Genomic DNA, 21,317 nt, shown 5'->3' with positions numbered 1-21,317 from the left:
GAACTGACCATTGCTCGCCAAGAGGAAGAGAAAGAGTAATAATAATATTAATAATGTCTTTGTCGTCGACTGTAGGCCGGTCCAGATTTCATATGATGCCCTTATCCCCTTGATTTTGGGCTACCTGGTCAATATTTGTCCGCATGATTTCCTTTATTTAAAACTTTTCTATCATTCTTCCTCCGAACCCTCCTATCTCCTTAAAGCGAGTCTCTCTGGCTGGTTACTGCAAAACAGGCTCTACCAAAATGGGGTTTGAGGAGGTCGAGTTAAAGGGCAATGTCCACATTCAATCTGGCGCGCGATCCAATGGTGACTATGGCCTTCCAGCTGGGAGTAAAGAACTCCGACAGAGGAACCAGCTCGAGGTTCGTATCAATACTGGCCGATCATGACACTGGCTAACTATCCAAATATAGAGATACCTAAATTTCTTCTCGACTTTGGCCTTTTCAGCCACCCTGATGGCTTCATGGGAGACGGTGGGAGGAAGTTTGGCGGCTGGATTGCTGAATGGCGGACCAGCAGGAATAGTTTATGGCATGATGTTTAGCACAATTGGCAGTGTAGCTGTTGCAGCATCACTGGCCGAACTTGCCTCTGTGTACGACGGCTTCCACCTGTTCTCGAATACCACGCTGACCGGATTGAATCGATATACAGGAATCCGACAGCAGGTGCTCAATATCATTGGACCTATAATCTGAGTCCAAAAAGTAACAGACTCTTTCTCAGTTCCTTTCAGGGTATGTCTTCTATTGTAGTCAGTAAATGGCTTGAGCTCACAATCTTACAGGATGGGTTACGGTATGATGAACCTGGTTGGCTCGTCACACTATATCTTGCTAATGTGAGCAGGTCTTCTCCTGGTGTTCCCTGCTCTGCCTGGCGCCCTTCCTCATTGGGAACCAGATCCTGGGACTGGTTTCGTTCAACCGCGAAAGCTATCACATCGAGAGATACCAGGGCACGCTGTTGACCTGGGCAGTTTTGATCATCCCGATAATTATCAACATTTATGCCCGGCGGGTCATGGCGGTCATCGAGGTAGCAGCTGGAATCATGCCATCGTCTTCCTGCCTGTGACTATTGCAGTTCTTGTGGCTCTTGCCCCCCACAATCCCAATGAATTTGTCTGGAATACCTTTGTCAGCGGAATCAGCGGCTGGTCGAATCCGGGCGTAGCTTGGGCTGTAGGCCTTCTAGGCGTGGTGACGCCCCTGGGTGGTGAGCAGCTCCGAGATAATGTTCGAGATGTATAGACAGCTGACAATCTATAGGCGTGGATGGCGTCACCCACATGGCCGAGGAGGTGAAGATGGCCTCCAAGACCGTACCACGATCCATGATCTGGGGAACGCTCACCAACGGCATCATGGCGTTCGGATACGCCATCGCCGTCCTCTACTGCATGGGAGATTACATGGAGGCGCTGACCTCCCCGACGGGATACCCGATCTTTACGATCGTCTACCAGGCCACCGGGTCCAAGACCGCCGTCAACATCCTCATGGCAATGGGTCTTCTTCCCGGCTGGATTGCGCTGTTCAACGGCCTGGCATCCGTCACCCGCCTGACATGGGCTTTCGCTCGTGACAACGGTCTTCCCCTCTGCGACTTTTTCGTCCACATCGACCGCAAGCACAAGATCCCCATTCGAGCTCTGTTCCTCGTCGCCGCCGTGGTCGTTCTCCTGTCGTTCATCCAGATCCGGTCCACCGCCGCGTTCAACGCCATCCTCTCCATCAGCACCCTCGGCCTGTACGTCTCGTACATCATCCCCCTAATCCTGCTGGTAATCAAGCGCTTCCGCGAGCCGCAGGACATCCCCCGCGGTGTCTTCCACATGGGCCGCTGGGGTCTCCCCGTCAACCTCTTTGCGATTGCCTTTGCCATCTACGTGTCCATCTTCCTACCCTTCCCGGCTCAGGTCCCCGTTACCCGTGAGAATATGAACTACGCGGGGCCCGTCCTGGGGGCGGTCATGATCTTCGCTTGTGTGGACTGGGTGGTGCGCGGACGGAAGAAGTGGCAGGGTCCGACGATTGTCTCTCACGAGGACCGACGTTAGTGTTTCGATGAAAATCTGGCATAGCCATGCAGAGAGATATACAATGGTAATGCACAGTACTTTCTTGATATCTGCTACACAGGACAGATAATTCCGATATTCATTCAAGCTTAAAGCTACATGCGTACAAGTGTGCTACAACAGGAAATCACAGAGCAAACACACCTAAAGCCACCGCAGCAGCACCAAGAAGCCCACCAGCACCACCAGTCACCCGCGGCATTCCACCGGTACTCACAGCCGACGAGCCGGAGGAGGAAGTCTTGCTCGAATCCTTCGACGCAGTAGACTTTCCAGAGGCAGAGGTAGTCGCAGCCGTAGTAGCGGCAGCACTAGCAGTGGCAGGCGTCGCACTCGCACCTGCAGCCCCAGCCGTAATAGTCACCGCCATGAGAGGCAGATCGTTGGAAAAGGTCGAGGAACTGACATCAGGGAAATTCGCCCCCGTGCCGCTGGCCGTCTCGGTACACGCGGCGGTGGTGGTCCCGCCAACAGAGCACCTGACGGTCCAATGACTAGTGCACATTAGCTATCTGTTTGGCAGAGGTCAAAGTCACTTACAAATCCTCCTCCGGCTCATCCATCTTCAGCACGGTGGTCGTGGGGCCGGCGACAACGGTCAGGCCGGGGCCCATGCCGCAGTCGGAGCTATCTGTGCCTGGGGGGCAATTGATGCTGTATGTTGTTGCGGTGGCATCCTAAATAGGTGAGATGTGGTTCGAGATCAGGAATTGACATGAGTGCTTACACTACCGACGATGGAAGCGACAAGAGGCTGTGGGTCTGCGCCGTAGATCAACATGGAGGTGACGGTGTTCTGGGCTGAGACCAGGCCGGCAGCAGCCAGGCTGAGGAGAAGTTGAGATGCAAGCATTATCTTTGATGAGGTAAAGACAGACTTGGTCAAAGGGATGCAAAAGAAGGGCAAAAGAAGGTATGATAAATATTTGATGAGATTCAGGGGCAAAAGACCGAAGAGGAAAACCTTACTTGAGACCTGCATAAAGTTAGATTAGTCATACAGATGCATATATCTTATGCACTGCACAAAGCCATTGGACGGTTGTATAGATGTAAAGAGCCAAAGTATGTAAAATAACAGACATATTTACTCCATTCTCATTGTCAATTGATTCTCCCCCCTCCCTATCCTCACCCAATTACTGCGCTCTACAATCTGCCCGTCAAAAGCCCACCACCACCGCTCGAAAACCACCTGTCCAACCTCCCATGCCTGAGGTGCGAATGGATCTCCTCCCCGCACTTTGATTCCCTCTCCACTAACGTCTTCCATATCATAAACGAACCGAAGAAGACCAATGGGATCCTGCGCAGACTTTGGACGCATCTCCGGCGGTAGATGGAACACCTGGATGAGTTTATCCCGGGTACTCGGCCAGGGAAGGAGATCCAGGATGGGATGATGAGGGATGAGCCGCTGAGAGATGGTCGGTTGAAGATGACGGGGAAGCTCAATGGCATCGTCGGCTCCGTTGAGGCTGAATTGTGTTGAGGATGGCGATGAGGCGCCAGATGAGAGAGACGGTGGCGAGGAGATCGCCTGGCTCTCGGGTCCTTGGTAGAATGGGCTCGTGGCCGTGAGGTCCCACAGTATGCCGGCAATATTCAACCGCTGAGCTACCTTCATTGCGGCATTGAGAAGTGTGAGAGAGGGGATGTCCAGCAGATGATCATCTGGGAAGGAGAAGGTCGCAGACTGGTATGTCTGCAGCCTGTCCGAGAGACTGCAATCACCTCCAGGGATGTTGGCGCTCTGAGTGGACGCAAATGAGGGTAGCAGAGCCGGGAAGAAAGCTGTTGGTGAAAAATAGGAGAATCGATTCTCTGCCGCAGACACCGGCATTGTGGTCATGTCCTGAGCAGGAACTACAGGCAATAGTGGAGATTGCGGGAATGAGAGGAATTGGCTTGGAGAAAGTGCATCTGGAATAAGGTCCATGCTTTGATCGCTGAGTTCGGGCATAATTTGGGAGGGGACAGCCCAAGGGCCATCGGTGTTAAATGAGATATCCTCCATTGTCTGTGAGACACTCTGTGAGACACTGTCTCCTGTCGAGTCTAAGGTGGTTCTGGTTTCAACACCTGCTTTCAAAGGCAGCGAAGCGTCCCCGACTTGGGTTTGCCCGTCCTCTGATCCAGAGCGATTCTCCGCTCGACCCTGCAGAGTCTGCCATTGCTGTCTCTTTCTCTCGCCTGCAGGAGTCAGCATCGATCCAGAAATAGGCTCCCACTACATACGGTATCTTCTTTGAGCTAGCACGCCCAGGACTCGTTTTCGCTCCGCCGGGTCCTCGGTGATGTCCGGTACGGCGGGAACATCTCGCTTACGCTTGTTTGGCATTTTATCGGCCAATCAAGAGGGTTGTTTCTCAGAGAAAAGTAGACTGGAGTTGTGACAGAGATGTGAGAGAAGAAGTCTGCGAGATGAGGCCAAACTAGGACAAGAAGAATGAGCGGGGAATCATAACGTTATGCTTATGGCCACGCACTTAGTGATGAGGTTTCAGTAGGCCATGCGGCGAAAATTGCTGGTAGAATGCGTGGCGATAGTTACGAACACGACAATCACCTAACGCCTTGACCGTGATTGGACGATGCAATGGGAATTTACAGACGTCTCGTATTCGTCGGCTTGTTCATATTAAGCAGGCCAAGCTGCATGTTATGTTCGAGACCAACGTTATGTTGGACCTTCATGAGGTTATAGTCTCGAGAAAGGGCTATATAAGGCCGATGAATTCGAGATGTAGGGGCATCAGAACATCATCATCAATCTTATCTTAGAAAATCATAACATTGTTAATATAGTGAGTCCTCAAGACACAATTCTCAATGTCTCAGAACAATTACTCCATCCATTCGATTGCCGCGGCATACGCCGTTGGTCTGTTCCCTCACGGCTATTACTATGTCAAGATGATGGCCAATGCCAAGGAACACGCTACAAACGTTGTGTATGCTTAAGCAACTGTGTTAAAACAGCATGACAGCTAATAAAATGATACAGACCGCGCGAGAACCTGTCCAATCTCAAAGGCCGCCTGCCAGCCGAGATCTGGCAGCAGCTCGCCAAAGCCCGAGGCGCACATCTGAATGCGATGGAAGGATTGCCTCTTTTCGCTGCTGCAATGGTAAGGCAGACATTCTCAAGAAATAGTATGAAACTAACGCATATCACGCAGCTCGCTGGAAACCTGGCTAAACTTCCCTCGGGCGACTTGAACACGCTTTCCTTGGAGTATATCGGCATCCGACTCTTGTATACGGCTTTGTACATGGGAGCCAAGTCTGAGGCTATCAGCTATTTGCGTACGGGTGTGTGGGCATGGAGCATATCGATCCCGATTTGGGGATTGATCCAGGCTGGACGGGCTCTGAACAATGGTGAGTGACGATGATGGGATGTTGTCTGATGTAACAGCAGTTGCCTCGGCGTTTTTCAGAAAGTAGATAATATGTCTATTGTATATTTGAGAAGAAAGCAGTGGAAAGCAGTCTTTGAGATTGAAAAAGTCACCCCATACTCTGAGTAGCATTGGCGAACGGTAGCCCTAGCTATGGATAATGCATCTATTCACCTCGTAGGAGATAGAGCAAGTAGGACCTACTACTCATCAGACTCACCATGTTTGCCGAGTCGCAAGGATTGTCCTATATACATGTTCCCTTATGTTATAAACAATTTCCAGTAATCAAAACGCATTCCGCTGTTAGCGCCCCAGATGCACTTGTTCACAAGCAGCAGTCATTAATCTTGTCACAAGGGTAGTCAGTCCCAGCTCCGGCCGCTTCTCCGCTACCTTTACAGCAATCTCGTTGACCCATGCCACTAAGGCGAGGCTTTCTTCATTATTTCCCGTCTCTTGGCAATCGATTATGTCCATACATAAAAGGAAGAAAAATATGAATTGGTGGAGTAACAGAATACTGCAGGATATAGTTGTAAGCAGACAAACCCAGATATGCTAGGTCATAGGTGACGTACCTGATGCCCCAGAAAGCCCGCACCGTCGAACCCATGAGAGATTGAAACACTTTTAAAGACTTTCTGGTGAGGTCTACTGTGTGTCGTGGCAAGTGGTCACTGTCCCGGTTGCATTTCTTGGCCTGGGAAAGGACGATAATGATCTTGTAGCTTGTGAATAGAATGTCTGCACAGAACCACGTGTCGATGAGAGCTTTGGTTGTGCTCATGAGCTCCTCCTGTACTGCGTAAGCCGAATGGACTACATCAACAGTACGGAACTGAATGGTGACTTACTACGTTCCAGTCAGACAAGATTGCTTCCACCTCGGCGATAAGACCGTCCAGCCAACTATCGTATGTAGCTGAATTCTGATCGGATTCGGCATTCACCCAGTCCAAGTATTTCAGGACAACTAATGTAAGACGCATCGATGCCAGGAAGTGTATTTGAATAAAGTGCGTCGATGCATCATCAACGCCAGTGATCGAGGGGTCAGGGAGATTAACCGCCCATGACCCTTCAGGGAGCAGCGCTGGCTTACCGAATGAGATACGAAAAAGGCAGTCGGTCCGGAGAAGGTGCCAAAATTCGAATCGCATTCGATTTCGCTCGACCTCATTCCTATGTTCAGAGGATTCCTGAGCTGGACAGATATGACCCTCGGGTCCTTTATGGTTCCCATCGATGGAGAAATATCCAAGAGCTCTTGCAATGCTGCAGGCATGACCAAAGACCTTCCATGAGAGTTCAGTATTGCAGCCTTCCAGCGTCATCGATATCTGTTAAAAATCGTCAGCAAGTGAGCTCACAAGAACGTTTCAAGCTCATAATCACCATCAGAAAAGCGGCAAATAGGTCCTCCTGGGTATCCTCCAGTTGGTCCAACCAGCTGTCTACGAGTTCAATGCTTGTGTGGTAAAGGGATTTTACGATGCCACCCCTTTCCACGGTGTTATCCGGATCCATAAAAACCCCTTGAAGCAGCACACTGTAATAAATGAGCCTTGACGTAGTATCGCTCGGGGGGAGCTGTCCGGCGGACTAGCGGCAAACTGATTGGCAATCTATAAAGGAAAAGGTCCTTAGCATACCAGAGCGCCCATACCGATAGAATGTTTGTAGAATTTGGATATTACCACGGATTGATGGGAGGGCAGGTATATAAGTTCTTTCACTCTCGATTTCTTGAACCTGAGACAAAGCTGTGGGACTTTTCAAATTGGAGGCATCATGTCATTCATTCTGTATGTTGCATTACAAGAATAGGCATACAGACTCGTAGTATCGGACGCCACTCGCTCATGAGGTCTCTCCGTCTCTTCTTCTTTGTTACCTGTCTAAATTGGTACTTAGCTACACTGACTGGCCCAACTTGCTTGCATCCTGGTGCAAGAGATGTCGGGCACGTCATTTCCATGAGTGTAGGTTACTATTTTCCGTTAAATTTTAGTACCATTGCTAAGTTCCCTTAGCCAAACATGCCCTATTCAAGAAGCCATCTGAGTGTGCATCATTAGAGTAACATTTCACCTGGCGACTTCCGTATTTCGCGGTTTATCAAGAGGCATCGCGCTTACGACTATCCATGGTGGTCATGCCCCAGGGATAACATCCATCTGTGAAGTGGCGAATTTGTCGTTTGAAATTTTCCAACCAAGCGCCCTCACGATAAGCATAAATCTCCCTATGTAACAAGTTAGGTAATTTTCTAAAAGAACGACAGCTCTCGCACGCACAATTTATCGTCCTTGCGACGGATGCGGTGCAGATCATGTGGAAAATTGCTATCAAGAGGTCCAGAAAATTGATCTTTCTCGAGATCAATAACAATATGGATTTTGGGGTCATTTTGGAGAATATGGGGGTTAGGCGGCTGGACATGAATAAAATGACGTTCAGTTGCAAGCTCGTCTGAGGAGTGTCCATGTTTTTCGAGGTATAACCGAACTGGTTCATAGACATCATCCGGATTCAGATCCGATTCCGATAGACGTAGAATGACCCGTTTGGGTCCACTCATCTTGGTCGGTAGAGAAAGAGAAATGTGACGAGGTTATGCCACAGAAAGCTGGGGTGATGGGTTTTTTATGTTCATTGATTTAGGCGGTAGGTTCTCAGACCAATCACTAATCTTCATCTCATCCCTCATAAGCGATATCTTATCCATAAGTAACCGTCGTCCATAAGTTTTGGTCCCATGTTCGTCTACTTCGAGAACGCTCGCTTGACCCTCAGGAGGTTGATGTGACGAAGCTGTCTCGGGTATCATTTCTTTGATCTCATTGCGAATATCTTCGGCGGGACGGGGAAGTTTGTCGTGAGTTATATTGATAGGAGTCGCAACTACCGAGGAAGGCACTGAGAATTAGCAACGAGTGCCTTTTTGAAGGTCAACCAAAGGATCAATATCTCGCGCAAGCAGGTTTCATTACTTACCCCGAGAAGAATCGATGAAATAACCATAGGCTAAAATGTTTCCAGGTCGCTGGAATGGAGGGGGAGGGGGTAAAGATGGTTCCAGTGGCTGGGCATCAGGCATGAAATCGCTGGGTTTCAGTCACGTGATATGAGAAGGTTCGATTTTCTCTCATTTCGACGCTTGGGAGCCAACCTTGGGAAGCACTTATATTACGTGTTGGGTCTTGTATTTTGAGACGCCATGATTCAATATGCGCACATCTTCCTCGAGCCATATAGATAGGGCGTGCCCTCTCTGAATAGCTTCACGTTCCACCTCTTCGAGAGAAATGATTGCTGGGTCTCCAGCCTCAGGCATTAAGTCACGAGACTAACTTAACAAGATAAGTTAACTAAATTAGCGTCGACCTTGCAAGGTTCTACCAATCATACTGCATCGTGTGATAGGTCACGTGCATTTAAAAGTTGCCCTGTAGTGAGTAGTCATCATTCCCCCTTCACTTAAAGTGATGCTGGTTTCCCATGGGAAGTCTTACCTTATTCTATCTTCCTTTACTCCTTATTTTTTCCAGCATGAGGGTACTGCGATAGTTGCAATGGCCTATATAGTCCACCTTTTGGCACTTCATTTCAAATATTTCCAGTTGTGCTTCCTGGCCTCTTAGACGCCTATTCCTTTCATTTTCTTCAACGGCAAAATGGGGAAGTCATCAACACAAGGATGACGAAGAGCGATTGCAATCTGTGAGTTTGGGTCATTAGGCGCAGGGAATTGTTTTCTCACTTGTCTCCTTAGGACGTCGGCTGGTCTTCTGGAGATGCTTCTCACAAGATCATTATTCGACGAGCCGCGCAACGCCCAGATAATCACAAGCTCTTGATCATTGGAATCTTTGCAGAAGTATACCTTTTGGACGACAAGATGATCAGAAAGGTCCCCCGCAGTGAGAGTGAAGAAGATATGCGACCGATCATCCGCGAAGCTATGGTTTATGAAATCCTCGGCGTTCATCCGCGAATTGCTGAAAGGCTCTCCAGAGGCAGATCTGACTATATCGACATCAAATACTATCAGCATGGTGATCTTGCGAATTATTGTCAGAAAAACACGATCACTGCCGAACTTCGATCGAAATGGTTCCAGCAGATCCTGGAAGCTGTCGTCGTTATTCACAGCCATGGTGTCATTCATTCGGATCTCGCACTCCGGCAGTTTTTCGTGGATGACAAATTAAATTTACGACTTGGCGACTTTAACTCTTCTCAGTGCCCAGGTCACCTAGCACTAGGCTACGAGAAAGCATCACATTGCCTGCCACGAGATTATGACCTTCCGAACACTGAAGCCTCCGACATCTTTGCTTTAGGGTCTACGCTATACGAGCTAGTTGCTGGAAAGGCCCCATATAGCGAACTTGCTGGGCCCAAATCCGATGATCCGGGTGTGATCAAAGCACAAATCCAACGGCAGCACGAGGTAGACCATGAGATTGAATCTCGATACAAAAACCACGTCTTCCCTGATGTCTCTGGTTCGTTCGGCGGGAACATCATAGTAGGTTGCTGGAGAGGCAATTTCACTGACGCGAAAGAAGCGCTTGATCGGTACATGAAGGGTTAGTTTGCCATCGGGGATAGCATGCAGGGAGCAGACCTACAACCAGAAAACATCTCACTTGATCGCAGCCTAAAGCTATCCGACTTTGATTGCACGGCCGAAATCGGGGACAACTTATGAAGCTTGTATTGCTCCGTATGGCAGAATACTCAATTGCAAGGAGACGGGTCAAGGAGAAGCCCTCGGACAGAGCAATTCGCCCTCGGTTCCTTGTTCTACTTTATAAACTACGACTTCGAGGTTTATGGGGATCATTGTCTTACAGAGGACCCTTATGAGCATGTTCCGAAGGTCATGGACCTACTACAGAACATGGATGTTCCAAAACTGGATGGAAATCCACTGGTTGACGATGTCATCGATAAATGCTGGCATAACAAATATGCCACCGTTTCAGAATTGGCCTCGCACGCAAAAATGCTTTTGGATGAAAGAATCCACGGGGCAGGAAGTAGCGGAGAAGGTAGCGAAGAGGAAGGAAACAGAGAGGAAGTGAGCAATGAAATGAGAACTCCCATCGAGCCATCCTCCATCGCCCGGTGGCGTATGGTTATTTGCGTCGTAATTCATGGGTTATGGTATGGCCTTTGGCAATAGTGGATGTCTGTCTCACCCAGCACCAATGGCGATGTAGCAATTGCTGAGCGAGCTAAACGGGATAACTGTGAACGACATGGATAAAAACCTCCTGGGAGAGGAATTTCGTTCTAGTCTCTGAGGTTGGGTAGAAACTGCGTTTAAATGAGAAAGCTTCCATGCTGGGAAAGTCCCTGGCTTTTCTGTCTGTCAATACAACAGTAATCGTCGAAGTATCAGGAGGTTGAAGGAGGTACGAAAGATCAGCGGGGAATTCGCAGAGTCCGAAAGCCCGGATGCATCGTGCCTCAGGTGCGCGGATTTCCACAAATCCCCGAATGTCCGGCCATGTACGGAGTAGAGCTTCCTTTTAAGCTCATTATTATTATTACTATCCCCTTCGACGCTATTACCCTGTCCTATAGCGGATGTATTATGCTTATCCTGGAGTTAACCGTGCTAATAGAGGGTATATTTCCTCACGACCCCTCGCCCCTCCACATATAACGCTTTGATGCTGCCTGGAACGCCACGTCTTTCTCTTTTGGGTAACTCGTATTCAACTGCTTTCGATTTGTTGATGACTTATCTATTTAATGAAATTCTCATCCTCTGTCCTGTTCATCTCTTAAAAGATGGTTTCTTGTCTGCGACTCATTCCCAGCGTACTTCACAATGGGTAGCTCCGAAGACAACCCTGCAACAAGTGCGACCGATGAACAAGCAGTGCTGGAAGAACAAGATAAGAGCGAAGGGAAAAATGATGGAAATTCCGCGCAGACTGCCTCGCTGGGAAACTATTTCGTATGACGTTTCTCCCAGGGTTGCTTGCTATGCCACTGACAAGACTACAGAGAGCCCTTTCCTACGCAACGGGGAAGGATCGCCTGGTACTAGCCGTGGCATTGATATCTGCTATTGCGTCCGGTGTTGTATGTTACTTGAGAGCTGCATTGAAAAAGACAAAGCTTTATAACTCACATCTTCAACCAGCCTTTACCACTGATGAACATTGTGTTTGGGAACCTTGTTGGTGAATTCAGTCGATATTTCATGCCCGGCACAAATGTCACCGAAGCGCAATTCAAATCGTCTGTCAATAAACTGAGGTAGGGGGGCAAAATACGAATTCTCGTTTCATGCGCTGACTTTAGAACAGTCTGTACATTGTGTACCTGTTCATAGCAAAATTCTGCCTGACTTACTTCTCCATGGTAGGTGGAAACCTGACAGAGAACGATGAATATATTCTCACCATTGCAGTTCTGCTTTCGCGTCACTGGTCTCCGAGTATCAGCTGTTATTCGTCTGGAATATGTCCAAGCCCTCTTCTCCCAACCGATCAGTAAAGTCGACCAAGTTTCCGTGGGCACAGTCACGAATACAATCACGACGCTGTCCAATACAATCCAGCAGAGCATATCGGACAAGCTCGCCATTCTTTTCCAATCCGTCGCCCTTTTAATCGCAGCATTCATCATCGCCTTCAAGTATTCGTGGGCCTTGACTCTCGTCACAAGTTCTGCGCTTCTTTTCGTTGTCGTCAGCTGCAGTGTGACTCTACCGCTTATGACGAAGATTCAGCAGAGGATTGACAAGGCAGATGAGAAGCATTCGTCCATAGCTGCCGAGGTATTTGGGTCTATTCGGACCGTGGTTTCCCTCGGCGCTCAGGAAAGTCTTTCCAAAAGATATGCCACCTGGGTCGAAGAAACACGGAAACGTGGACAGGGGTTGTCTTTTATCATAGGCATCCACTTTGCTATGGTGTTTTTCGCCCTATACGCTAGCTTTTCCCTCGCCTTCTGGTTTGGTTTAAAGTTATACAGGGAGGGCCATATCAAGGAGATCAACACAGTCATCACGTAGGTCTATCCTCTCGCTTCGATTCCTCGGCCTGGTTACCCTCTAATAAATCAACAGGGTGTTCTTTTCGGTCATGATCGTGGTAAGTGTATTAGGGAACATCGCATCGCCGCTGATTATCGTGTCCAAAGCCGCCAGCGCTGCGGGTTCATTCTTTGAGTTGATCGATTCCGAAAAAGTGGAGGCCGGGGGCCTTCGTGAACCCCAGGCCTCAGCCCACGTTGACATAATCTTTCGAGACGTGCGCTTCACGTACCCTACCCGGCCGGACGTCCCTGTTCTCAAGGGACTAGACCTTCGGTTTCAGAATGGGAAAACGACCGCATTAGTTGGTCCCTCTGGTTCAGGGAAAAGTACAATCGTTGCGCTGATAGAACGATGGTATCAGTTGGCGATGAGTCCAGAAGACCGCAACCAAGGAAGTATCTATGCGGGGCCGCATGATATCAACAGTCTGGACCTGAAGTGGTGGAGATCACAGATTGGACTCGTCCAGCAGGAGCCTTTCCTTTTCAACGATACTATCTTCAACAATGTTGCCTTTGGCCTTATCGGAACAAAGTGGGAAAAAGAGCCTGACAGTGTGAAGGGAGAACTGATAGAAAAGGCCTGCAGAGAGGCCTTTGCTGATGAGTTCATCCAGCGTTTACCAGAAGTATGTCGGTCCCTTGGAATAACCAGGCATGTCTGACTGCGACAGGGCTATGCAACCATCGTGGGGCAGAGCGGTATCAAATTGAGTGGGGGGCAACGACAGCGCATTGCAATCGCTCGGAGCATCGTGAAAGAACCCAAAATCTTGATATTAGACGAGGCGACGAGTGCTATCGACGTTCGCGGCGAGAAGATTGTACAGGCGGCCCTGGATAGGGTTTCCAGAAACCGCACAACCATCATGATTGCACATCGACTCTCCACCATTCGACGAGCAGATCATATAGTTGTTATGAAAGGAGGTGTGAACGTCGAGGAGGGAACACACGATGAGCTCCTCCAGCGAGAGGGCGGAGTATACCGCGACCTTGTCAACGCCCAGAGGCTTGAGCTGTTGGCAGAAGACGACAGTCACACAGGTAACGCGATGCTGGAATTACAAGAAGAGGCCAAGTCTCCCACCATGTCTCTGCAAGAGAAAGTGAACGATGAAGGGAACGCCCGAGACAAAAGCCGGGGGTTTATTAGGACTATCGGGCTGCTGTTATATGAGCAACGTGCGCGTTGGCCGTTCTACGTGGCGCTCCTCATCAGCACAGCTGGGGCTGGAAGTAAGTCTAATCCTGAACGCTATATGGGTTTGAGCTAAATATCGTTCGAAATAGCGGCGTTTCCGCTTCAGAGCTGGTTGTTCGCGAAGCTCATCCAAGTGTTTCAGTTTACGGGCCAAAAGCTGGTTGATGCCGCCAATTTCTGGGCCTTGATGTTCTTTTTGCTGGCGCTCGGCGTGGGGGTTCTTTACTCTACTGTAGGATTCACTGCCAATTCTCTCTCAGTGGTAGGTGCATATGTCCCATTTGTGCTGCTCACGCTAATTCCACATAGAGGATATCCGAAGCCTGCCGAAAGGAATATTTTCAAAACATTCTAGGGAAGCCCATACCCTTTCATGATTTGAGCGAAAACGCTTCTGGCTCCATTGTTTCCCGACTAGCCACCGATCCAAAGCAGGTTCAAGAGCTCATCGGTCTCAATGGTGCATTCCCTCTCATCTCGACGTTTAGCATGATTGGTTGCATTGCGATTGCCTTTTCCTTTGGGTGGAAGCTGAGTCTGGTGACGGTATTTGCGGCCTTACCATGCACGTTCCTGGCCGCCTTTATGCGCATCAGATACGAACTGCAGTTCGAGGCAATGAACGCCGAGGTCTATGCAGGTAGCTCGCAGTTTGCAGCGGAAGCCATCGATGCGTTCCGCACAGTTTCATCATTGACGATGGAGGACGCCATCCTCGATCGATACACCCAACTCTTGCGGGAACAACAGAAGAAGGCTTTCCGGAAGGCGAGATACGCAACTTTGATCTTCGCTTTCTCAGACAGCGTGGAGTTGTGTGCGATGGCACTCACTTTCTGGTTCGTATCACTGCCTGATAGCTACAATAGAATGTTACTGACGGTGACAGGTATGGTGGGCAGCTTCTCGCCTCCAGGGAGTACCAACCGACCTCATTCTTCGTTATATTCATGGCGATCATCCAGGGCGGACAATCGGCCGGCCAGTTTTTCAGCTTCGCATCCAACTTTGCTCAAGCCGCTGCGTCCGCGAACAGGATATTGAACTCGCGGCCGCAATTAGGTGAGCTCAGTGCAGCCAGCATCGAAAAGAAAGAACTCGTGCGTAGCGGTGACCGGACAGGGGCTGGTGTCGAATTCCGTGACGTTGCTTTTAGATACGCTTCACAGGATGTCCCTCTTTTCACCGGGCTTAATGTCAGTATCCAGAGCGGACAGTTTGTCGCCTTCGTTGGACCATCTGGCTGCGGGAAAACCACCGTGATCTCACTCCTCGAGAGATTCTACAGTCCCTCTCAGGGCGTGATCCTTTTCAACGGCGAAGACATCCGTACCCTTGAAACGACATCCTACCGCAGGGCACTATCGCTGGTCGCCCAAGAACCACGCCTCTTCGAAGGCAGTATCCGCGAGAACGTCACCCTCGGCCTCGACCAGTCCGAGTTCACCGAGGAGGAATTGATCCAAGCTTGCAAAGACGCAGAGATCCATGATTTCATCACATCGCTTCCAGAAGGCTACGCCACCGAGCTCGGGATCAAAGCACAGACATCGCTCAGCGGTGGCCAGCGCCAAAGACTCTGTATTGCGCGTGCCTTGCTCCGGAAGCCATCGCTCCTGCTTCTGGACGAGGCAACCTCGAGCCTGGACTCCCAGTCAGAAAAGGTGGTGCAGGGTGCTATGGAACGCCTGGCCCGGAAGAGGAGCCTGACGATCGTTGCGGTTGCTCATCGATTGGCTACTATCCAGAAGGCGGATACCATCTTTGTTTTCGGGGCAAGCCATGCTGGCCAAGCGTCTCGGATCGTTGAACAGGGGACGCACCAGGAACTGCTTCGGGCTAAGGGGACGTATTGGCAAATGGTAAGTAGCCTTCGTTTTTTGACATCAAGTCTCACTAACTGTGGTATTCGTAGTGTCAGGAGCATGCGCTTGACAGGTGATACCATCCACACACGACTGCATACTGCTGTTAGCAGTAGTTTAGGGATGGTCAGCTAGCTTTGCTCTATCGGTGGGAGCACTTTATTGTAATATAGTTTACCCCTCAGTTCCTAACATTAAACCGTCCACTCTGATTTATACTCCCTCAAACGCCTAACCCTCCCTCTATAGTACCTTTTGGCAATCCTGCCGCTCTTATTCAGTCAACCTAGTGACCGATATCATTCATCCTCATCCTGCCATCTGCCTTTTCACCCAGTACCCCATTGTTCCACACTACTCTCACCAAACAGTGCTGGGACTCGTGAAAAGTTCCCAAACAGGGAATTGATATTGTCGCTAATCAGCCGATGTAAGTATGTAAGCCGACAACCCCACATGTCGCCTTAGCCCATATAAAGACCCCTGCTCACCCCAATAATGGATATTTTCGTCTTATTTTGTTCTTAGCCTCGAAAACTGCTCCATTAGGGCTCCGGAATTAGCATCACAAGATCCAATCCCATCTGGACGAATTACAAGTGTCTAGACTGGGCTACGGACTAACGATACTACACTACAAAACGTCACGTCATCGCCCACTGACAGTCAATATTAGATTTCACTCCTATCGGAGGTTCAGACTCTCTCTCCTTATGCCTTTCATCTGCTGGAAATAACTCATTACTCTTGCTTTTCTCAATGGCAGAACGGAAAGCCGCACCCTTAATGGTCATTGCGTCCAGCGAGTCCTCAGCTGGGACTAGGGGTGTGCCTCCGCCATGTACGCCGTCTGGCCTCTCTACAGCCACGGAACATCAGTGTCCAGAGAAGCAATCAGGACAGGCTGCGCCAGATGCGGATGATACTAATCCCTTGCTGCCGCAGAACTGGCCAAGCAAGCGCAAATGGATGATTGTGGTCGTCTTGTCCTTGATGTCCCTAATGGTGTACGCCCCTAAAGTCTGTGTCAGCATATAAGATTTACTAACGCAGTCAGCAACATGTCGCTCGTCATCTGCGCGCCTGCAAGTTCTGCCATTGCTGAGGACTTTGGCAACCATGACAGCTTTCTTTCTGTCATCTACATCACGGTACCGAACCTTAGCCAGGTCATCTCACCGCTCTATATAGGTCCACTGTCCGAACGGCTTGGACGCGTGCCAGTGTGTCACTTTTTTAACGGGTTATTCCTGATCATTACCATGATTGCGGGCTTTAGTACCAGTCTCTCCATGGTCATTGTGTTCCGGTTCCTCGCTGGTTCATCCATAGCCTCCATTTGCCTGAACCCGGCTATCACGGGCGATCTATTTTCGATCAAGAAGCGTGGGTCTGCCATGTCCATCACGAGTATGATTCCCATCCTGGGCAGTGCCGTGGGGCCCATAGCAGGAGGATACATTACGCAATACCTCAGCTGGCGGTGGACGTTCTGGCTGATGGCCATCATCACTGGTGGAGTCTCAATCCTCACGGCACTTGTCTCGAAGGAGTCATATGTCCCGGCAATCCGCAGGAAAGCGCTAAGAAAGGCCAGCTCGAACGAGGAAAGGGTGAGCTTAATGTCGAAGTATATCACAGGGTGGAACATGGACACGGTCAAGGCGCTAGCTCTCCTTGTGATCCGTCCCTTTGCCATTTTAAGCAGCTGCCGCATTGCTGTGCTTATGGGCCTGTATCTGGCCGTGCTATTCGCATATATTTCGCTTATGGCCGCTACCCTTGCCACCATCTTCCAGGACGTCTACGGCTTCTCCGAGAGTCAATCCGGCCTCGTCTACATAGCGCTGAGTAAGTCTACCCTTCCAGCCCTCCGGTCAAGCTAACCCTAACATACCCGCAGCAATCGGCACGCTGAGCGGGGCTCTAATGTGCAACTTTACTCTCGACTACTTCCTACAGCGGGGTCTGCCGTTCTCCAAGCCCGTCGACGATGATGACACCGCCACCGTCCCCCGTCCGGACAACCGTCTCATCCCCATCATCCCCGGCATGCTCGCCTTCCCCGTCGGCCTGCTCCTGTACGGCTGGTCTCTTCAACAGCACCTTCACTGAATCGTGCCAACCGTTGCGACGGTCCTCTGCGGCTTTTCGCTATCCAGTAGCACCACCCCAATCATGAACTACTTGGTTGACATCTTCGGCGACCGTGCCGCCTCTGCTGTCGCGGCTGTGCTGCCTCTGCGCTACATCGCGGGAGCCTTTTTGCCTGTCGCCGCGCCGTACATGTACGCCACTCTCGGCTACGGTTGGGGCAATTCGTTACTGGCGTTTGTGCTATGTGTCGTGGCTCGTGTACCCTTGCTAGTGATAGTTCAGCCGCAGCGGATGAGGGCGCTGACTGCGGTGCGGTCGTAGAGTACTTGCTTATAGCCTGTCGTGTCAATTGGATGATCACGCACAGTCTAGTGGATAGTTGCCATGCGTCATTGGGGCAGGTGGCCGATATACTCACTTCAGATATGATTGTTCGTGGATTTATCAAATATCAGGAATAGATAGACCGAGCCTCCATGGCTATCTGATTCAGCAGCAATCTTTCAGGGGGTATCTCTCTATGCTGACAATCTTTACCTGTGATATAGAGTATAGGCTCATGAGGCCTTAGCTACCGTGCTAAAACGCAAGACTTAGGGGGTAAGCTAGTGTGCTAGGCCTTAGAGCTTATCTAGCATTAAGAGCTTGCAGAAAGACAAATATCTAACATAATGTGAGGAATAAGCTCTAAAAGTGTGCCATCTAATATAGGATTATACACCATTGTCCTGGGCTGCAACCGGATGCTCTCGTCTTGCGAGTGAGGGATGCGTGGAAGTGGTGAGACTGGAAGGTGGATTACTCTGTTGGCCGGACACCGATGTCCTGGGCTACGTCGAATGCGAATGAGGCGGAAGTGAGGCTTCATGAAATGCCTGTTATTCACCGTCCTTGAATGGCGACTGAGCACAACGGTATCAAAGTCACACGCCTCGAGGGCAGCCTACTTACACATTTTCCCAATAGTGACGGGTGCATATGCTACTGACGACACCTCGCTATTAATTTCGGTTTAGGGCCTATCACTGGTTTCTTCTCATTTGTTCTTTCTCGCTTTGCGTTTAAGAGTCGATGGGCGATATCTTTGTGGTCCAAGAGACAAGCAAAAATAAGCGCCGAACGACCATATGTGTTTCTTGAAAGGACATCGGCCCCTGCATTTAGCAAGATTTCCACTCCAGGATAATTACCGACCAGAGCAGCAAGGTGCAGTGGCGTTATTGACTGAAATCCCTCGTTAACATCGACACCTGATGTGACAAGGAGCCGTATAATTTCAGCCCATGACTGCTTTTCCTCCGGTTTCCAGGTCAGAGCTGGAGGACGGGTAATCTTTTCGACACTCGGTTCCAGAACCAAGCCATCTACCCACGACAAGTGGGGTCCCGTGGCAGCCAGATGCAGAAGAGGCCAGGTCCAGGCGGAGTCTCGAGGTTCATATTCAGCGGCCCCTGCCTCTAGAAGAATTCTGACACAATCGGGGTGACAATTTGCGACAGCAAGCCAGAGCGCTGTTACTCCGCGGCGCAACGAGGCTAATTCCGCTCCATGGGATATCAAGACACGTACCACATCTGCATGTCCATTGCTGGCGGCGAGGTGGAGAGGTGTCCCAACATCATAGTTGGATTCTTGTTTGGCGCTAGACTCAAGAAGCAGCTGAACAACGCTGGTATGTCCGTTTTCTGAAGCATAGTGGAGCGGATATACCCCGCTATAATTCCACTCGTTGACAGAGGCCCCGCTGTCTAAGAGCATCTTTACAACAGAAGGGTTGCCTCGCTGCGAAGCGAGTATTAAGGGGGTGGCCCTATGATCCCATTTCGCTTCGCTTTTTGCGCCGACGGGAGCACCAGCAGAAAGTAGGAACTTTATAGCTCTCTCATAATTCTGTTTCACCGCGACATGTAAAAGACTGTTGCCATCTTCATCGTACTCACTTATACGCCTGGTTCCAATGACGAATTCTGGAGCCAATAGGTGGCTTTCAACCAGCGCGACTTGGTCCCAGAAGTCCAAGTAATGTACGATTGTACGTTGAAGCTCAGGCAGAAGATTATAAAAGCAGTGTCGCCGGGGGTTTAGACCGAGCGACATGTCTCCGACAGAGTAATCGAACTCCAGACGGTCAGTGAGGCGCTTCATAATAGTGGTATTTCAAGGCCGGGATTGCCGAATCAAAGAGGCGTGAAATGTCTCAAATGACTGGCGGCGAAAATTAGTATCCGTTGGTTGGTGATTACCCGGGGGTTGACCTCAAGGATCTGAAGGCGTAATAGAAATCGCGTGGAAGAGCAGGAAGGGTGGAGAAAGGGGTGGAAATCACGAGGAAGTTCACAAGAAGAGGGGATTTATACTAAGCCTCACCCTGGAACCTTCCCACATTTCGACTAGTTAATCCAAAATGTACGAAATACTGGCAAGTAACTAGCCCTTTATGTGAGCGTCTGCGAAAATGGTAATTATGAAAGAGGTGGTAGGAATTCGTTCACTAGTAGGAGACAACCCTATACAGTGTCCACGCATTTGTTTGACATGGGGTCTTCTGCAGAGTAAACCAATTATGGATAGCGACTGTGTTGGATATGCTCGTGCCTAGGACAGAAATAGGGCCCCTCGTCACCTTACAAACGCATTCGGTCGTATATGGCGAAGTTAAAACAAGACCCGCCTGGCGGCATTAATCCCACTGATATCCCATCTCTGAGGTGCAGTCAGGTCCATCCACTCTTTGAAGTCACCCTCGAAAGCAGGCCTCATGATCTGCGCATACTCCCAATAATCCGGGTACCATCCCGCCCATTCCCAGTCAAGAATACCCGTGACTGTGTTCTGTTCATCAACCATAATATTGCGAGGTGCAATATCGGCGTGCGTGAACACACTACAGTCAGAGCGTGGCAGCATGTCAGGCAACTCGCGTTCGTATCGGCTTCCTCCAAAGTGAAGATAGCGCTCGTATATGCGACTTCGCAGATCTGAATCATTCATCAGGGGTCGGCCCGGATCTTGCAGATCCGCGAGCAGTGCGTCCCTTGATAGAGACCCATCGGCGAGGCATTGGAAAGGACCCTCGAGCTCTGGTGGACGCGGGATGGCGCGTATTTTGGAAATCATGTCCCAGACTTGCAGACAGACGAACTCTTTGCTCTTCTCATCCAGTGTATCCCACTTCTTTTCTAGACGCATTCCTGGAATACGAGTCATGTCGATACTTCCACGGTCACCATAAAAGTGTGTAAAAATCACTTCAGGCGAAGGAACGGAGGTATGCCTAGATACAAGTCTCATTGCTTCAGCCTCAGGCGGTCGCACTCCATGCCCAGATTTTCTCACGATGGAGAAGTCATACTCAAGTACAACCCTGCCCATCTGTCTGCCGAGAACGATAATAACCTCTTCATCAGGGGGAAGGTTTAAGATGTCTTCGGGCTTTTCGAATGAAGGGCATGGGAGCAAGATGTTGCCTTTTTTGATATATCGGTTCCCTTCTTGCAGATTTTGCATCACAAAAGGAACACCGCCAGATGGATCGGCCATCCTGTGAATATTTAATACCTTAGTGGCAATTGTATGGCTTGCACCTT

At 49.8% G+C, this 21,317-nt stretch overlaps 10 protein-coding genes across 10 annotated transcripts; 5 read left to right on the top strand and 5 right to left on the bottom strand.

Moving 5' to 3' along the window:
• Positions 1–248: 248 nt before the first annotated feature.
• Positions 249–2,071, top strand: Aspvir_008452 (putative GABA permease; the record flags this gene model as incomplete). The annotated part of the gene is made up of 5 exons (XM_043271622.1): positions 249–368; positions 420–604; positions 664–746; positions 859–1,227; positions 1,281–2,071. 5 exons carry the CDS (start codon positions 249–251, stop codon positions 2,069–2,071), a joined length of 1,548 nt encoding a protein of 515 aa, XP_043127557.1.
• Positions 2,072–2,219: 148 nt separating this feature from the next.
• On the bottom strand, positions 2,220–4,433 carry Aspvir_008451 (uncharacterized protein; the record flags this gene model as incomplete). The annotated part of the gene is made up of 5 exons (XM_043271621.1): positions 2,220–2,571; positions 2,633–2,769; positions 2,820–3,068; positions 3,228–4,285; positions 4,331–4,433. The coding sequence occupies 5 exons, from the start codon at positions 4,431–4,433 to the stop codon at positions 2,220–2,222; spliced, it is 1,899 nt and encodes a 632-aa protein (XP_043127556.1).
• A 491-nt stretch (positions 4,434–4,924) lies between these two features.
• Aspvir_008450 (MAPEG family protein) lies at positions 4,925–5,484 on the top strand (the record flags this gene model as incomplete). Its single annotated transcript, XM_043271620.1, has 3 exons — positions 4,925–5,046; positions 5,100–5,223; positions 5,275–5,484. 3 exons carry the CDS (start codon positions 4,925–4,927, stop codon positions 5,482–5,484), a joined length of 456 nt encoding a protein of 151 aa, XP_043127555.1.
• A 318-nt stretch (positions 5,485–5,802) lies between these two features.
• Positions 5,803–6,833, bottom strand: Aspvir_008449 (transcription factor domain-containing protein; the record flags this gene model as incomplete). Its single annotated transcript, XM_043271619.1, has 3 exons — positions 5,803–6,019; positions 6,078–6,295; positions 6,354–6,833. The coding sequence occupies 3 exons, from the start codon at positions 6,831–6,833 to the stop codon at positions 5,803–5,805; spliced, it is 915 nt and encodes a 304-aa protein (XP_043127554.1).
• Positions 6,834–7,617: 784 nt separating this feature from the next.
• On the bottom strand, positions 7,618–8,080 carry Aspvir_008448 (uncharacterized protein; the record flags this gene model as incomplete). The annotated part of the gene is made up of 2 exons (XM_043271618.1): positions 7,618–7,744; positions 7,797–8,080. 2 exons carry the CDS (start codon positions 8,078–8,080, stop codon positions 7,618–7,620), a joined length of 411 nt encoding a protein of 136 aa, XP_043127553.1.
• A 1,320-nt stretch (positions 8,081–9,400) lies between these two features.
• On the top strand, positions 9,401–10,099 carry Aspvir_008447 (uncharacterized protein; the record flags this gene model as incomplete). The annotated part of the gene is made up of 1 exon (XM_043271617.1): positions 9,401–10,099. The coding sequence occupies one exon, from the start codon at positions 9,401–9,403 to the stop codon at positions 10,097–10,099; it is 699 nt and encodes a 232-aa protein (XP_043127552.1).
• A 1,248-nt stretch (positions 10,100–11,347) lies between these two features.
• On the top strand, positions 11,348–15,768 carry Aspvir_008446 (ABC transporter ATP-binding protein; the record flags this gene model as incomplete). The annotated part of the gene is made up of 10 exons (XM_043271616.1): positions 11,348–11,476; positions 11,527–11,604; positions 11,666–11,781; positions 11,832–11,886; positions 11,936–12,537; positions 12,596–13,193; positions 13,239–13,803; positions 13,858–14,030; positions 14,078–14,607; positions 14,658–15,768. 10 exons carry the CDS (start codon positions 11,348–11,350, stop codon positions 15,766–15,768), a joined length of 3,957 nt encoding a protein of 1,318 aa, XP_043127551.1.
• A 624-nt stretch (positions 15,769–16,392) lies between these two features.
• Aspvir_008445 (uncharacterized protein) lies at positions 16,393–18,051 on the top strand (the record flags this gene model as incomplete). The annotated part of the gene is made up of 4 exons (XM_043271615.1): positions 16,393–16,640; positions 16,691–17,484; positions 17,537–17,714; positions 17,796–18,051. 4 exons carry the CDS (start codon positions 16,393–16,395, stop codon positions 18,049–18,051), a joined length of 1,476 nt encoding a protein of 491 aa, XP_043127550.1.
• Positions 18,052–18,711: 660 nt separating this feature from the next.
• Positions 18,712–19,875, bottom strand: Aspvir_008444 (uncharacterized protein; the record flags this gene model as incomplete). Its single annotated transcript, XM_043271614.1, has 1 exon — positions 18,712–19,875. The coding sequence occupies one exon, from the start codon at positions 19,873–19,875 to the stop codon at positions 18,712–18,714; it is 1,164 nt and encodes a 387-aa protein (XP_043127549.1).
• Positions 19,876–20,385: 510 nt separating this feature from the next.
• Aspvir_008443 (uncharacterized protein) lies at positions 20,386–21,270 on the bottom strand (the record flags this gene model as incomplete). Its single annotated transcript, XM_043271613.1, has 1 exon — positions 20,386–21,270. One exon carries the CDS (start codon positions 21,268–21,270, stop codon positions 20,386–20,388), a length of 885 nt encoding a protein of 294 aa, XP_043127548.1.
• Between the last annotated feature and the right edge of the window lie 47 nt (positions 21,271–21,317).

Source organism: Aspergillus viridinutans (genome assembly GCF_018404265.1).
Source record: "Aspergillus viridinutans IFM 47045 DNA, scaffold_6, whole genome shotgun sequence".
NCBI classification, from domain to species: Eukaryota; Fungi; Ascomycota; class Eurotiomycetes; order Eurotiales; family Aspergillaceae; genus Aspergillus; species Aspergillus viridinutans.
Note: the sequence above shows the minus strand (reverse complement) of the source record. Positions and strands in the feature narration are given on the sequence as shown.